This window comes from Hetaerina americana, unplaced genomic scaffold, assembly GCF_022747635.1.
Source record: "Hetaerina americana unplaced genomic scaffold, ioHetAmer1.1.p SCAF_1, whole genome shotgun sequence".
NCBI classification, from domain to species: Eukaryota; Metazoa; Arthropoda; class Insecta; order Odonata; family Calopterygidae; genus Hetaerina; species Hetaerina americana.
The window spans coordinates 79,430,115-79,444,368 of NW_027286069.1; the positions used below are offsets into that span (position 1 = coordinate 79,430,115).

The window sequence follows — 14,254 nt, forward strand, 5'->3', positions numbered from 1 at the left end:
GGTTGGTTTTTTGCAATTTACCCGTCAAATCAGAGTCCATTCTGCTCCACCCTGCATAAGTCGGCACATTTTTTACGTGCACGAAATTTGAATCTTACGGGATATATCACTTAGTGAGGGGGCAGTCGGGACGTCTGGCGTTCCCGCTCACGCATTGCCTCCTCTCCTCCTCCCTCGAACAACCCTGCACCTATCAATTCACCCAGTCCGAAGCCTTCCGCATGCCGCTTGTCTCCTCCCTTCATCCGATGCACTCGCGGATGCGCTGACCGGGGTCGAGCGGGGTACAACACCCTCTCCCCCCTAGGTAAATGAGTGGCTCAGCGGCAGTGGGACTCCAGGCGGAGGGTAGAAGGACATGGAAGTGGGCACTTGCGCCCTATGACGGGTCACAGCAAGGGGTCTGACGGAGGATGCGAGCTCCAGAACCGTAAGCGTTGCACCACAACCGGTTCCCAAAGGAGAACTAAATTGAAATGCACGTGTGGACGATGAGTATTGTCGAAAATTTTTTCCGAATATCCAATGTATGCAGGCACTTTCATATGCCACAAAATACTGACTTTTTCTTCTACAGAACACTTTAGAACTTCACCGATTCACTGAACATACTTCGTGGTAGTTGTGTCATTAAGTTTTGCGCTGGCTCGCGCTAATACTCATCGACCATTAAAGAGCTTTCCGTCCCTTTTGTTTTTTTTATTCAAGTACCAATTTATGTGAGGCTATATTTTCTTGAAAGAAGATTTCGAAATGGCCCAATGAAGTAGATGTCCGCCCTCGTGCTGAACTCAATTCATTGATTTTCAGTTTGCCATTTTTCAACGCCAATTTCCGCTGCATACACATAAACTGAGCAAAATACCATTTTTGCAACTCACATGGTAGAGTTTTCATCTCAATATTCGTGTAAGTCTCATTCCTATAGCTGCTTATAGGAATTTTCAAAACACCAGTCGTGATTTTCGTAGGGTTATCGCGATGAGTTTTTTTAATTGAATTGGTTTGTAGCCGAGCTTCGAGCTCTCCCGCCAAAGTGTAGTGCCTTTGTTCCTCCATAAATCCTTTTGCTGGCACCTTTACTCTGTTGCGTCTCGTAACTCACCCTGGGCCTTCGTCAGTACTTATCCCCATTTGTAGGTCCTTACATTGTAATCGTCATTAGAATGCTATTATTATTATTATTAATAATCGCATTCCATCGGCCAACGTATATTTTAATTTGCACAAAGACTAACCGCCGGAACACTTCTATTTCCGATCTAAAACGTCACAATTTGTCACCTCACGCTACAATAAACCCTATTTAAATTCCCGTGCTCCCTGACTCTCTTCATTGGGCCCAACTTGCCCAATCTTCAATTATCTGACATTCTTTCATCTACAACCGTTTCCAGCAACCCATCACCAATCAAAAAGAACCGTATCCAATTTTCCTGACTTCTTTGACTTTTACCCAAACCTTTACCCTCTACTCACGACTATCCCCACGATTCCCAGGAACTTATCGTTGTTTTTTCCCATTTCACTTTTTCCTTACTTCTCCACAGTCAATCAACTGGACTAATACTCTTGCCTCAACGACTTAGTTTCCGAACCGTACAAAACTACTTACCAAATCAAAATTTTTACTTATATTTTTCTGTCCAGTAGGCTGTCATCTCTCAAAACCTTCTGCTGTGCACTCAATGGTATCAGGCTTGACTATGGTGAAATCATTTCCGAATGAAAGAAGAATGCTAAGTATTTTCCACAAAACGTTTTATTTGGTACATTTAGCTTCAACGCATAGACGTCATCCTCAGGTCTGGTGTGTTTTCATTTTCCGCATCGGCACCTTTCAGTAGCTTCTGATTGTCCTTCACCTACTCATGATATTCTAAGGGGACTGCACATATTTCTTTCAATATGTGCGGTCCCCATTTCCAACGCCAATTTCCGCTTTTTGACATTTGGGCATTTGAATAATTTTCATTTTCAGTTTAATCGAAGACGAAAATATTTCCCAAATGGGGGTTGTCCCCCTCCCTCGGGGAATGCCCTCCATCCTTGGATCCGCCCATGTTTCCATTTACCTCCATTTCCATGTTCAGCACTTAACTTGCCATTCTTTCGGAACTTGGACTGCACTTTGATTCGGGACGCGAGGGAGACCAAATGGAAATTATTTCTGTGGGCACCACTGGAAGTGGCAGCCGAGCCCACTTTGCTGTCCCCCTTTTGGCCCGTCCTGCCCAGAATCAAAAGCTTAACTTGAATGCTGCAAACTTAAAATAAGATGAACCGTGGCTCCTAAAAATAGAACATTCCAGAAAGGTGTCCTAAACCAAGTCTCCAGCTGCGAGTGTCTCGTCAACGCATGGAACGATCAGATGTTCAGCGGAGAGAAATTCTTGTCACTCCATTCATATGATTAGGGTTTGAGCTATTGGCGCACGTTTTTTCTCCCCTGGACGACGCCAATATATTTACCGAGAAAATCCATGCTTACCGCTTTTGTCGACGGAAGTCACTGTATTTCCCATTTCTCCGTGTCTTTGTCAACAGCCACCGAGTCAAAATGAAGTAACGCTCTACCGTTTTTACCTTTCTAAAAGATAACGGAACGAGTTATATAAAGGACACTGGAGTTGCGGACAAAATTGATTTCCTAATACAGTAAGTCCATTATTAATTTCCAAGCCGGGTCAGTCTCCATCAAGCAACTTGAAATGTAGGCGCATAATTGAGTTTTGCTTGATAATGACGGCGACCACAATCGCTCATTTTTTTCCTGCGGCGAACTTTGTTCGGAAATTAATTATGGTGTAATCATTTCAAAGCGTAATGTGATAGCATAATAACTAAGTAGTAGTGGCAAAACATAAAGTAATAGTATAATAAGTAAGTAGGAGCAGCCTAGTAAGTAATAGTGGCCAAGTATTAGGGGATAGCACTCTGAGAATCAGCCCCCAAAACCCTCAACCCGAAAGCTAAATCGCATACCCGCTATCAAACCGGCGCATTCAAGTGGGGAAAACGGAAAGCCTTGATAGTATGGACGAGGCAATAGACAAACCTTGTTTGAGGAAAATAATCTCACTGGGGGAATTTTTCTCTTGGCATTTTTTTAATCAGGCAAAGGGACTCACAGAAAGCACATTTAGGACGATGGACGACAGCTGTCATGGTTGACAGTTGGAGATATAGTTGTTTCGGTTCGCCTCGGCGTCGCAGGGGTGCTATTTTCGAGGGAAACGTAAAAAGAGGCCCCGTGGTTCGTTAGACGAAAGACGAGCTGCGGGGGGCGAAGGATGTTTCAACAATTACTTTCCCTGTTAAAATACTTACTACAGGCAAATTATGGAAGCAAAATGGATTAGCCAGAATAAGAAGAAATGAAGTAATACGAGATGTGGAGCCTATGAAGTACACCTGGAAGAAGACGATGGTAGGCAAGTGGACACAGCCCAAGGAACGGTGGTACATAATACCATAATTAAGGGTGCATGAAGTGGAAGGACTGAAGAACTCAGTCAATGAACAAATTACACAGAGAAGGGGGAGGGGAAGATATCAGGGCAAGAAACTATGAGGGAGTGAAATAATTGGCAGCTATTAGGCAGAGGCATTATTTAGGGAGGACAGGACAATCACTACCCCTCATCGCCCATAGTTAAAACTTTTTTTGTAGGCAAAATTCATTCACCTATGCCACACTAATGGCAAGCAATTCCATGAAAATTATGGTTAGAAGTTTTTGCTATCTTTACCTCTGGCTGCTTGTGAATTTTCATGATTCCCAGTAACAGTTTTTCTTAATTCAAATTTGAATTGCTATTATATTACTTCATTTATATTTTTCATGTCCTAATGCTGACATTGGGCCAGTACCTGTTTTGCTTATCAGCATGTTTTCTTGTTGTCCAAAAAGGTCGCCTTACCAGTAGCTTTATTCTGCAGATTACCACAGATAGATAGAAATTAATCATACGTCATTGATACTGATTGATTGTAAATAACCTTTTTGAGTCTAAAACTGCCATGTGTCAAGTGCTGGAGGAAGAATTGTTTTTTTTTTACTCAGAGTTGATGAGAATTACCCTTCTGTCTGATCGCTCAGTTACTCTGGGCCGTGTGATTGAGCCAATCCCCTTTCTCTAATCAGCAGTGACTGAGCTATAAACATGCCGGTGCAACTTGAAAACAAGGTGAATTGAGGGGAAATAACTAGTCTTAGGTTTCTCATGCTTTCAATTTACTTTTCATTTGGAATTCATTGGAATCTGAGATATTTACTCAGCATTCCATTTAGGAATGGTAAATTTTATCATGAATTTGCAATTGACTCTCTATGAGGAAGTTAAAATTCCTAATTGCTGAACTCAGGGCATTGCCTAGATGATAATAAGTAATTGAAATATAGAAAATGCCCAGTAGTAAATATTTTATTAATAGATTCTTAATGGTAAGATTCCTCATTGTTCTAATGTTAGAAATTTCATTTTGATTGAATTGCTCTAAGCCAATATTATTCTTACCTTGGATCACATTGTGAAATTTCTCTGAAATTTTGGCATTTATTTAAAAAACTGCCAGCCTAAGTTATCATTTTATATTATGAACTGTGTAATACCTTGATTTTAAATTTAATTTGTTTTAGTTTAATGAACATTGCCTTCCTTTCCTCTCAATTCTTGCTCGTCTTGATTTTTTAAATTTCTTCTAATGTCAGTTAATATATTTTTTCTTGATTCTCCTTTACCAACGCAGTTTTCTTGCATCTATTGCCATATCATGTATTTTTGTTCATTGATTTTAATTTATTTCAATCCACAGCATGGACTTCTATCAAAAACTAGGCGTAAAAGGTGGAGGAATGCCCTCACAGGGTTAGCTGTGGTTGGTGTGATAGTGATTGTGTCTATTGTGTTGATAGCAACATATGCAGGGAATGAAGACAAACCTGAGGTATTAAAAAGTACTGAACAGTTACGGACAATTACATTGGAAGAATTTGTTGAATATAAGTTAGTTCCTTCAAAATTTAATGGAACATGGATTTCAGGTAAGCATGTATCCCTCATATTAAATTGGCTTTTAGATGCATATACATGTATGTGGTTATATACGTGTGCTCCAATTAAACTAGGGCTGTTATGGACATTGGCAGCATCTTTTTAAAGTTGGTCAAATTAACCAAATAGGGCATGCAACTACCTTTCAAAAGTAAAAAAGATGACTTTTAAAAAATAAGTGTGAAAAATATCATTTCAGTTAGTTTTTTCTCTGTGGTCATTATGTATGTTGGTAATTGCTAGCAGGGAGCTAGTTTGATAAATGTGTGTTCTTATGGTGATGTCCTTTAAATCTTTGGCTCAGTCAATCTTTAAGAGATAATTTGGAACTGCTAAAATTATTCCCTTAGATCTGAAAGAAATGACAAGTCATAAGTGAATGATTTTTTCTGTTTAAGTTTCTGGCCAAAAAAATGTGAAAAACATGCAACAAATGTTTTCAAGGAATTTTTCACAATTGTCAGTTCACTGTTCCAGAGGGCTGGTAAAGGTATTTCTTAAAATTTTTTTGGAAAATTTCTTTACTATGGGCTCAAAATCAAATACAAATGGAAAAAAAATTGAGAGAAAGTCTAACAGTGGCTCCTCCCTCTCCCATTCTCTCTTATCCTACATCCACTTATACATCCCTATCATAAATTCCTTATGTAAATAGTAAAAGTGACTGCATTCATTTTCAATTTTCTGAGGGTAAATTCAGATCACTGCATTGAGTTCTTTTTCCCCCCCAAGTCAAAAATTACATCCCATAATGACTCCCAATTATCCTATGGTAAATCCAGCTTTAATGTGGCTAATTTCCCAATGTTAATTTTTGTAAAAATCGTTATGAGAGACTCTCACTAGTGAAGAGGTTGAAAAAGTCACCATGGTTGTGTGGCATCAGGCATCACCCTGTTTGTGGCAAAACTTAAACAACTTACTTTACCCCAAGCTGTAAGACAGTGACACCACTGATGTTACCACAAATGTCCAATGTAATTATGATATCTTTAACATTTGAACTTTGGAGAATATGCAGTGTTAGTTGTAAAAATTACAATAAGTAATGCTGTTGCTTTTTGAATATTGAGTTAAATATGTGCACCTAATATTCAGTATCTCTACAATATTGCAAGTTGAAGCTTATGGGCTTTTGGGTGATTCATCTCCAAGTATTTCTAATCAGTGGCAATAGTTTTTACAGCCATTTCTTAGCCTCTCCAGGCCCGAAGGCACCAGTAAGATAGCCATAGAAACTGCAGAAACTGAAACTGCTGACACCAGTGAACATCAACATTGAGAGGGACACCCTGTCCATGAGGAAGCTGATAAGCTTTGATTGAAATACTGCAGAAACTTAAAAACAAGTTTTGCACATATCAGAAAATTTCAAAATCTGAGATATAATACAATTTTGCTCTTCTCTGGATTACTGGAAAACAAAGAACCATTTTTTTGCTATGAAGTGTCTCACTGTGACCCATGAGTGGTTGAAAAGTTGAACACTTTAACTGTATTAGTTTAAGGATTAGTGAGATAAATTAAAGCAGGGAGCTTCAAACACAATTTAATTCTCATGGGGTGTAGAACATTTCTTCCAATTTATTATTTGGCATTAACTCATTTGTCCATGTACTTTTATTGAAAATAGATTAAATAGTCCCCTAAGTAATATATTGAGAACATGGAGTAGTTCCATTATTGATCTCTGAAGAGTAAATTTCCTCATTAGGTATAGCAGTTAATAACAGAAAACAGTTTCCAAAGAAACTGCGGGAGATGCCACAACAGTAACTTTTAACGGAGTCATCCGCTAATGTGCATTTTAATGCAACAATTTCAGAGTGTAAAAATCATTTGCCTTGACTGGGATTCGAACCCAGATCCCTCAATATCCGGTTGAGTGCTTTAGCCACTTAAGCTACCGAGGCGTCCTCTTAAACTCTGAAATTTTGGGGCTTTTAAAGGAACGAGATGTTGTGATGAAATACCGTACATACAGTTTTTGGTACAGAAAACAGTTTTTGGCTGTTACCCGTGATGTTGATTCTGTCAAACCTTCAGAAGACTGGCGAACCTACATATGCAAACAATGGGCTATTATATTTTGGGAATTAGTGAAATAAGATGTCATGGATGAGGACTTTTAAAACCTAAATTACTAGAACATACACCATTACTAGTATGGAGACAAATTCATTTGTTGGAATAATGCTATGAAAGAATGCGAATGTAGAGTTTCTGGTTATGAAATGAAAGCATGGCAATGTTCAGGTTTTTAGGAAGCTGAAGGACATCATTTTGATGCTAATGTATCATGTTGATGGTAGATCATAATTATGAGGATGTAGTATCACCTGCTTCATCAGCATTCTCTCTTCTACCACTGCTTTAATATCCTCTCAGTCCTTCCACCTTCTCTGTTTCTGTCAAAAGTATCTCAAAATGTACTTTTGTCCACTACCTTATCTAACATTAATTATTTGTCTATTATTAGCTGTTATTTATTTGTCCTTTCTGTCAAGCTATTTTTTATCTCATCTTTTTCTATAACTACATCTCAGGAGTCTATAAACCATACTAATCCTTTCAACTCAGAAACTGACTGGTTTCAGCACCACATAGGGATACACTCTAATAATCCTCAGATTTTAATTAAACATTGATAGCAGTTTCCTGGCAATGACAGATCATAGGGCCAGGATGTTACCAGTCTTTAAACCTGCATGATGTTCTAGATCATGGAATGGTGCATGGTTATTGATGATTTCATTTTAATCTGAAGAATTTCTTTCTGGAAATCTGCAGTATGTTTTCCTACGAGAAATCGTTTTAGCTGGAATATTAACATTCATACTAACCAGTCCATCATGTGTCAACCTTTCTGGAGCCATCTGTGAACCATGTGAATTCCCCAGCATGGAGATAGTCTTTTTCAATTACATTTCACTGCTGCAATAAGGGAAATGTGTTGTGAATTGGTGGTATTTCAGATTGAACCTTGCTCACCATCATATCCCATCTTGATTATAGCACCTGTGTAGAGCTCACTTTTTATTGGTGTACAGGTCTGAGATTGTATGCCTGGAGATTTTTCCCTTTTTTAGGTGATTAAGCTTTAACTCCGTTTTGTTCATCCACTGAATCACAGTGGTGATAGGATTGTTAAAGGAGTTTCTAAAGCTGCAGCAGTTCTAATAGACCCAGTGATACTTAATTAAACAGGCCATTCTTTGTGTGGGTTAAAGTGATTTTTGGATGCTGATGATAGTCTCCACTCCAATATGGTTAGCATAGACTAGAACAGCCAGAGAAATTCTGTTAATATGAGTGCAGTCTTACCAGTTGTGGGACCCACTTAGTTTGTGGGTTTCCCATTTGAGGTTCCCAAAAAACTTGGTAATAAGGATAGGTTTCCTAGAGGCTCCCTCCTTGAACAAGGTTTTCTCTGAATTATTCTAGAAGTATTTTTTTGAAGGTTTCTCGAGGGTAGTTTGGTTTGATGAGCACTAAATTGTTCCAGATTTCCCCTGGGTTTCATATGCATAGAAAACATGATTCAAAGCATAATCCTCCTGGTATTTGGTGTTTCACTGGTAAGGTACTTCTTGACTCCTTCTTCAGACACCATCACCATTGGTAAAGAGAGTCATGGAACTTACGGTTAGTATATCAACCAAATTCAAAGAAACTGCTGGAAAATTCACAGCAGTAACTTTAGTGTTGTCACTCACTAATGATATTAAAGGTGAGACATACCACAATGGAATCATCATCCTGGTCTAGACAAATGATTTTTTCCACTAAAATTTCCCACTTAAGTTGTGTATTGGCTGCCTGAGGCCCATTTCTCATTGATAAATCTCAGTTTACAAGTTCAGTAATTACTGTATTGAAGGTAATGTAAACATTCTGCTACACATATTCTTTGAAAAGTGAATATATGTGACGGGTGAATTTCTGGTGGGTGACCCAGATAATTTCAGCTAAGTGATCTCATTTTAAAGCATGATTGGGCTTTAGTGCTCTTTAATTAGCAGTTCTTATTATAATAATGGAGGAAACCTTTGACGCTCCTACATATGTTATTTAACACTTTTACAGCATGCATGGACTGTGATTGTTTGAAATGACCCCAGACCTATAAAACCTAAACCAGGTTCTACTACATATGTGTTGGGACAAATTTGTTACCATAAGAAGGACCTCTCAGTAGCAGGGCCACAACTGGGCTCAACCCCAAAGGCAAACCTAGACTCTGGTGCTCCTTCCTCTAATGGTCTCCCACACAAATTTTATCCATTGTTGTGTCTGGGAATAATCAGAAGTACCATGAAGCAATAATGTAAAATATACATCTGACCATGAACCTACCCAAGGGGTAGTTAGTTAGCAGCTCTACTGACCACAAGAACTTAAAATTGGACTTGTAATTTTAAGAGATGGGGCTCAGCTTCATCATGTTCTCCAAAGCTATGAGTATCTTAATGGTGGAATGTGATCCTTATTGTGACTGTACTTATGGTGATATTGGTGGGAAAGAGGTGCTTCATTTGCTCTATCCTACCCTGAGACCATTACTCATTGGGTGTTTATGTGTATGGATCATTCATGTAACTACAGCTTTCTTAAAAAGTTGTCTAGCTGTGATCACAAACTTGGAACCTAACGATGGTCACACAGTGTTTAAACTTTAGTGTGTAGACTCTTTCATTAGCAATAGATCATAAAAAAATCAGCTCTTTCATATTTTATGGAATTCATTTACTAGGGTTGTTCAATAAAGGATGAGTACAATTTTTTTATTCACATTATTTTTCATGCAAGTATTTAATTTATATTTGTACATGTGGTACAAGTCTCATTGACTTGACTCCATCTTCCATTAGTGGCTGTTGTTATGGGTTGAAACATCTTCAGATAATTTACACCTACTTGTAATGATGAAAAATGCTTTCCATGAGGATGTGTCTTCACTTAGGGGAACAGAAAATTCACATAAGGATAGGTCTAAACTATGTATAGGGAGAATGAGGTGCCCACTCAACAATTATTTTCATGAGATATTCAGTTGCAGAATTTGTAATGTATGGCTATGCATTATTGTGATGAAGCATTCTGCCCGTTGCTTATAAATGTGGCCTCTTACAATTAAATGGCCATGGAGAATTTTCAGTGCATCCCTTTAGTGTGCTCCATTTGCATTTGTGTGTGCTGATTCAACATGCTGAATCACCATTCCCTTAAAATCAAAACAGTATATAACTATAACTTCCCCACTACTTGGACTTTTTTATGGCATAGTTGATGCTGGATATCCATTCAGAGGTTTGCTGTTGGCTCTTAGAATCGAAATGATGTGGCCAAGTTTTATCATAATTGATATTGATAGATTGATTGGACTGATGACCTTTGAAATAAATTCATCATCTTTTCATAACAACAACCACAACAGCAAACAAACCTTCATGCAAACATCCTGTTGTACAGGTATGAGCAGTCTCAATTCCACCACTCACTAGCATGCCTCATGCACAGTTTTTCTGATATTGACATGTTGGTGGCACCCAATGGAAATTTTCATATTTCTGATAGTGCCCTAAAAGTTATTCAATGATCTTCTCTCACAATGATAGCAGTGGTATTAATGTATTCTTCCATTATAGCACTGACTGGAGCTCTGGATCCACCTTCTTTTGAAATTTATTACCTCCCATCTTAACACATTTTCATCTTCTTAGTAGTAGTACTGGGCCCTACATGCCTCAATTGCAGCTGACAATTAGGCTGAAAGAAAGCAAAGTTTCAATTCAGCATTGGTAATTGGTTCTATCATTGTCGTAGGCAAACAACTTGTTCCAACTTACAAGGGCTGCTGCTGATGCGGTACTGCAGTTAAATCAATGAAACTTGTGCCACATGCACATTACTCATTGATTGAAGAATATAATAAAAAATTAAATTTACCACCACAACCTCAGTAATCAGCTTAAAGATTGGTTTGATTGTTGAGGGTAGAACTCACCAAGTACTTATCTTTAGTGTGCAAAATTTACACATGTGAGTAGTGAGGCCAGTTTCTTTCCTTGTGCCAGCTATAGTTTCCCCAGGAAGATTTGGGGTTCAAAAACTCACGCAGCTTGGATGAAGCTGAGGTTGCCCAGTGCTGTCACCCTGAATCAAACCCGGGTCCTCCATTCACAGTTCAGCACTCTGTCCACTGGACTACCACATCCCCCAAATTTAATTTATGTTCATTAAATTATGTGAATAAAAATTTTATGATCACTCTTTATGAAACAGACCTTGTATGTGTTGAATGATGGGATGCTTTGAATATGAAATGTTCTAAATTAACTATTTCATTTCAGAAACATAATATGTCTTTTAATTTTTTGTGTACTTACCTCTCTACTTTTTTCACACAGGGTCTGAAGTTATGTACAAAAGTAAAAAGAATTCTCCAGTTGTGTTTGATTTCAAAACCAATATTGAACGTCCTCTCACTCGTTTCAGTAATGAGGTTAGTGTACTTTGATTACTTATCTCCTTGAAATTTTGCACATATCTTATTATTTCACCATTAAAAACAGGTCTTTGGAACCAAATAAGTAATATCTCATTAATTATAAGGCACCAGACTGGCTACATTCTAAATATGGTCATTATTAGACAAAAGTTAAATATCCTTTGTATTTTCAACAAATATAGCTCAAGAGCCCTTTAAAGTTGCTCGGAATGTCGACTAATAACTGTAAGGAGATAAGAGCCAGACATAAAAAATTGTACAACTACTTTTCAATATCTCCTCCATTCCTTAATTTGCCATTCTTAGATTTCCCTCACAGCTACTTCTCCCCCAAAAACTTCCTCTTCCATACCACTCAACATTTGCTCATATCTCTTCCTCTGCATCCAGATTATTTTCTCCATACTTATCCAAGACTACATGTCGAAACTCTCCACTCTATTTTCATTCTCTTTCTTCCAATACAAAGTTATAACACCATTGTATCATGCTTCATTAATGAGGTCAAAACCGGAAAAAAAATGATGCAATTGTGATGTCACTTGTTGTAAATGATTTCCTTAGGCTTTTCAGAGTGAAGGGTACTTCCTTCATTTATGATCAATATCCATTCAAACAGCTACAACTCTCCCACCCTTGCACTCCCTAATTGGGCATGGAAAACGCCCGCTACAGATTCACACTGCTCATGGCCCCTGAGGGTCATGAGAACAATTATGAAACAAGAGACAGACATAAGCTAAAAAAATCATATCTCATTTGGCTAAGACCCAAGTATCTGCACAATGCATGAGCATCATATTCTTAAATAAATTAACAGCTACCCCAGCTATCAGCATTTCAAAATTCAAAACCAAACTGTCTTATTGGTTATCGGCTCAGCCTCTTCATTCTGGAAATCAAATTCATGAGACTGACACTATTGATTAGATACTCTAGTGAATGTATATAAATATGTGTACAGGTGTTCTGTTTTGTGATTCTAATAGTATTGACATTATCTATTGTGGTATGTTATGATCTAAGGATGAATAAAGATTATGATAATATACTGACCTCATTCCCTTCCATCTATATGTGTATCTTAATTGTTGACTTTTTTTAAAGGCTAACCGTAGAAGTGAAATTTGGCATATTTTGCATTAGGGTTTGTTGGGAATTGCAATATTTGTGCTAAAATTATTTAATAAAATTTAAATGTTAATTGCTGAAGGATCTGAAATGAACTCTTTTTCAGGTCTTAAAAGATTCATTCCAACATGACATTTCACCTGACAAAAAGTACTTACTCGTGGCAAGTCAAATGCAAAAGGTAGGTTTTTGTGGTTAATGACATAAATCACAAGTAGATTTTACCATGTGTTCTGATGTTAAGTATGCACTGAACTACTCCATTGTTGTGATTTTCTCTATGAAATATTTTAGAAAGCATATATGCATCTAATCAGAATCTCTCCAAAATGATATTTAAATCTACTTTCTTCCAATTTGTGACAAAGGTATCCAATCAAAAATTACTGGCATATTTTAAAAGAATAATGGTGGTATGTATTGAAGAAACTTACAGATAACATATCGTTGTTCAGTCTCTGATAGACATGAAACTTGATAACACAGAACACTCCCTATAAAGGACCACAAAAAAAGCAATGCAGGGAAAATCTATCTTTATCCTTAGATACTTAATTTATTACTTTTAAGATGAACACCTCATTACCATAACTCAAATAAGTTAACCAGCGAAGTTATTTCCATAAAAATTAGGGTAGGTAATATGATAAAAATTCATTTTGCAATTTTTAATTCCTTAAACTCATGTATTAGAATCTTTTCCTCAAACCTGGTCATAATGACATGCATACCTGCTCACAATTTTTAAAACTTTTGTTATAGATATTAGAAGGTACTTACTAAATGAAGAGATGATAAAATCTATTGGAGATTTTACATTGGTTAACTTTTTTGTGCAGCCTCCTGGTTTAAAAATTGACAAATTTTAGACTTAATATTTAAATTCAATGCATGATTAAAAATGATTTAAGAAAAGTTGTAAACTCAGAATGGGTGGAAATAATTCTTTTATGGGAAAGTTAGTACATACATTGAGAATTGTAAATTCAAATTATCAATAAATTCATTAGTAATGATCGATTTTCTTACATGATATTTAGAGTCATATATACTTTCCCTAATACTACCATCATTACCCTATTTTGGAAAAAACCTGATTACATACATATGTGACTGATTTTTTTTGAAATTCATTTAAATGTACATAGAATGAAATGTTGTTAATCTCATGTGAATTCTCAAACATAACATATTTGGACTTCATAATTTCAGGTCTACAGGCACACCTTTCTTGCTACTTACAATGTAATTGATCTTGAAACAGGGTAAGTTGTGCATTTTTACCATTATTTTTTTGTAATATATCATCTGATAGACATAAGTTTCCAAAAATTGCCAAAAAAATCCATTTTCCAGTCTCCATGGTTACCCTATGTCCACTCCTTCACCTTAACATTTTTGCTAGAATTGGAGAACATGTTGGGTGCCAAGTAAAAGCCAGCTACTCAAGCAATATCAATTGTAGCTCCTCAATACTGTCAAATCTTTGTCTCTTCCTCTTGATTTTTGCTTATGGATGGAGAAAGACATCACAAAGAGTATTGCAGTAGGTCAC

At 37.1% G+C, this 14,254-nt stretch overlaps 1 protein-coding gene across 1 annotated transcript in view; it reads left to right on the top strand.

Annotated features, from left to right (window-relative positions):
• LOC139693770 (venom dipeptidyl peptidase 4-like) overlaps positions 1 to 14,254 on the top strand; it is a 38,492-nt gene that overhangs the window by 13,485 nt on the left and 10,753 nt on the right. Inside the window, exons 2-5 of the mRNA XM_071592044.1 lie at positions 4,819 to 5,047; positions 11,468 to 11,562; positions 12,806 to 12,880; positions 13,912 to 13,964. Coding sequence (XP_071448145.1) covers positions 4,819 to 5,047; positions 11,468 to 11,562; positions 12,806 to 12,880; positions 13,912 to 13,964 — 452 coding nt within the window. The remainder of the gene's footprint in view (positions 1 to 4,818; positions 5,048 to 11,467; positions 11,563 to 12,805; positions 12,881 to 13,911; positions 13,965 to 14,254) is intronic.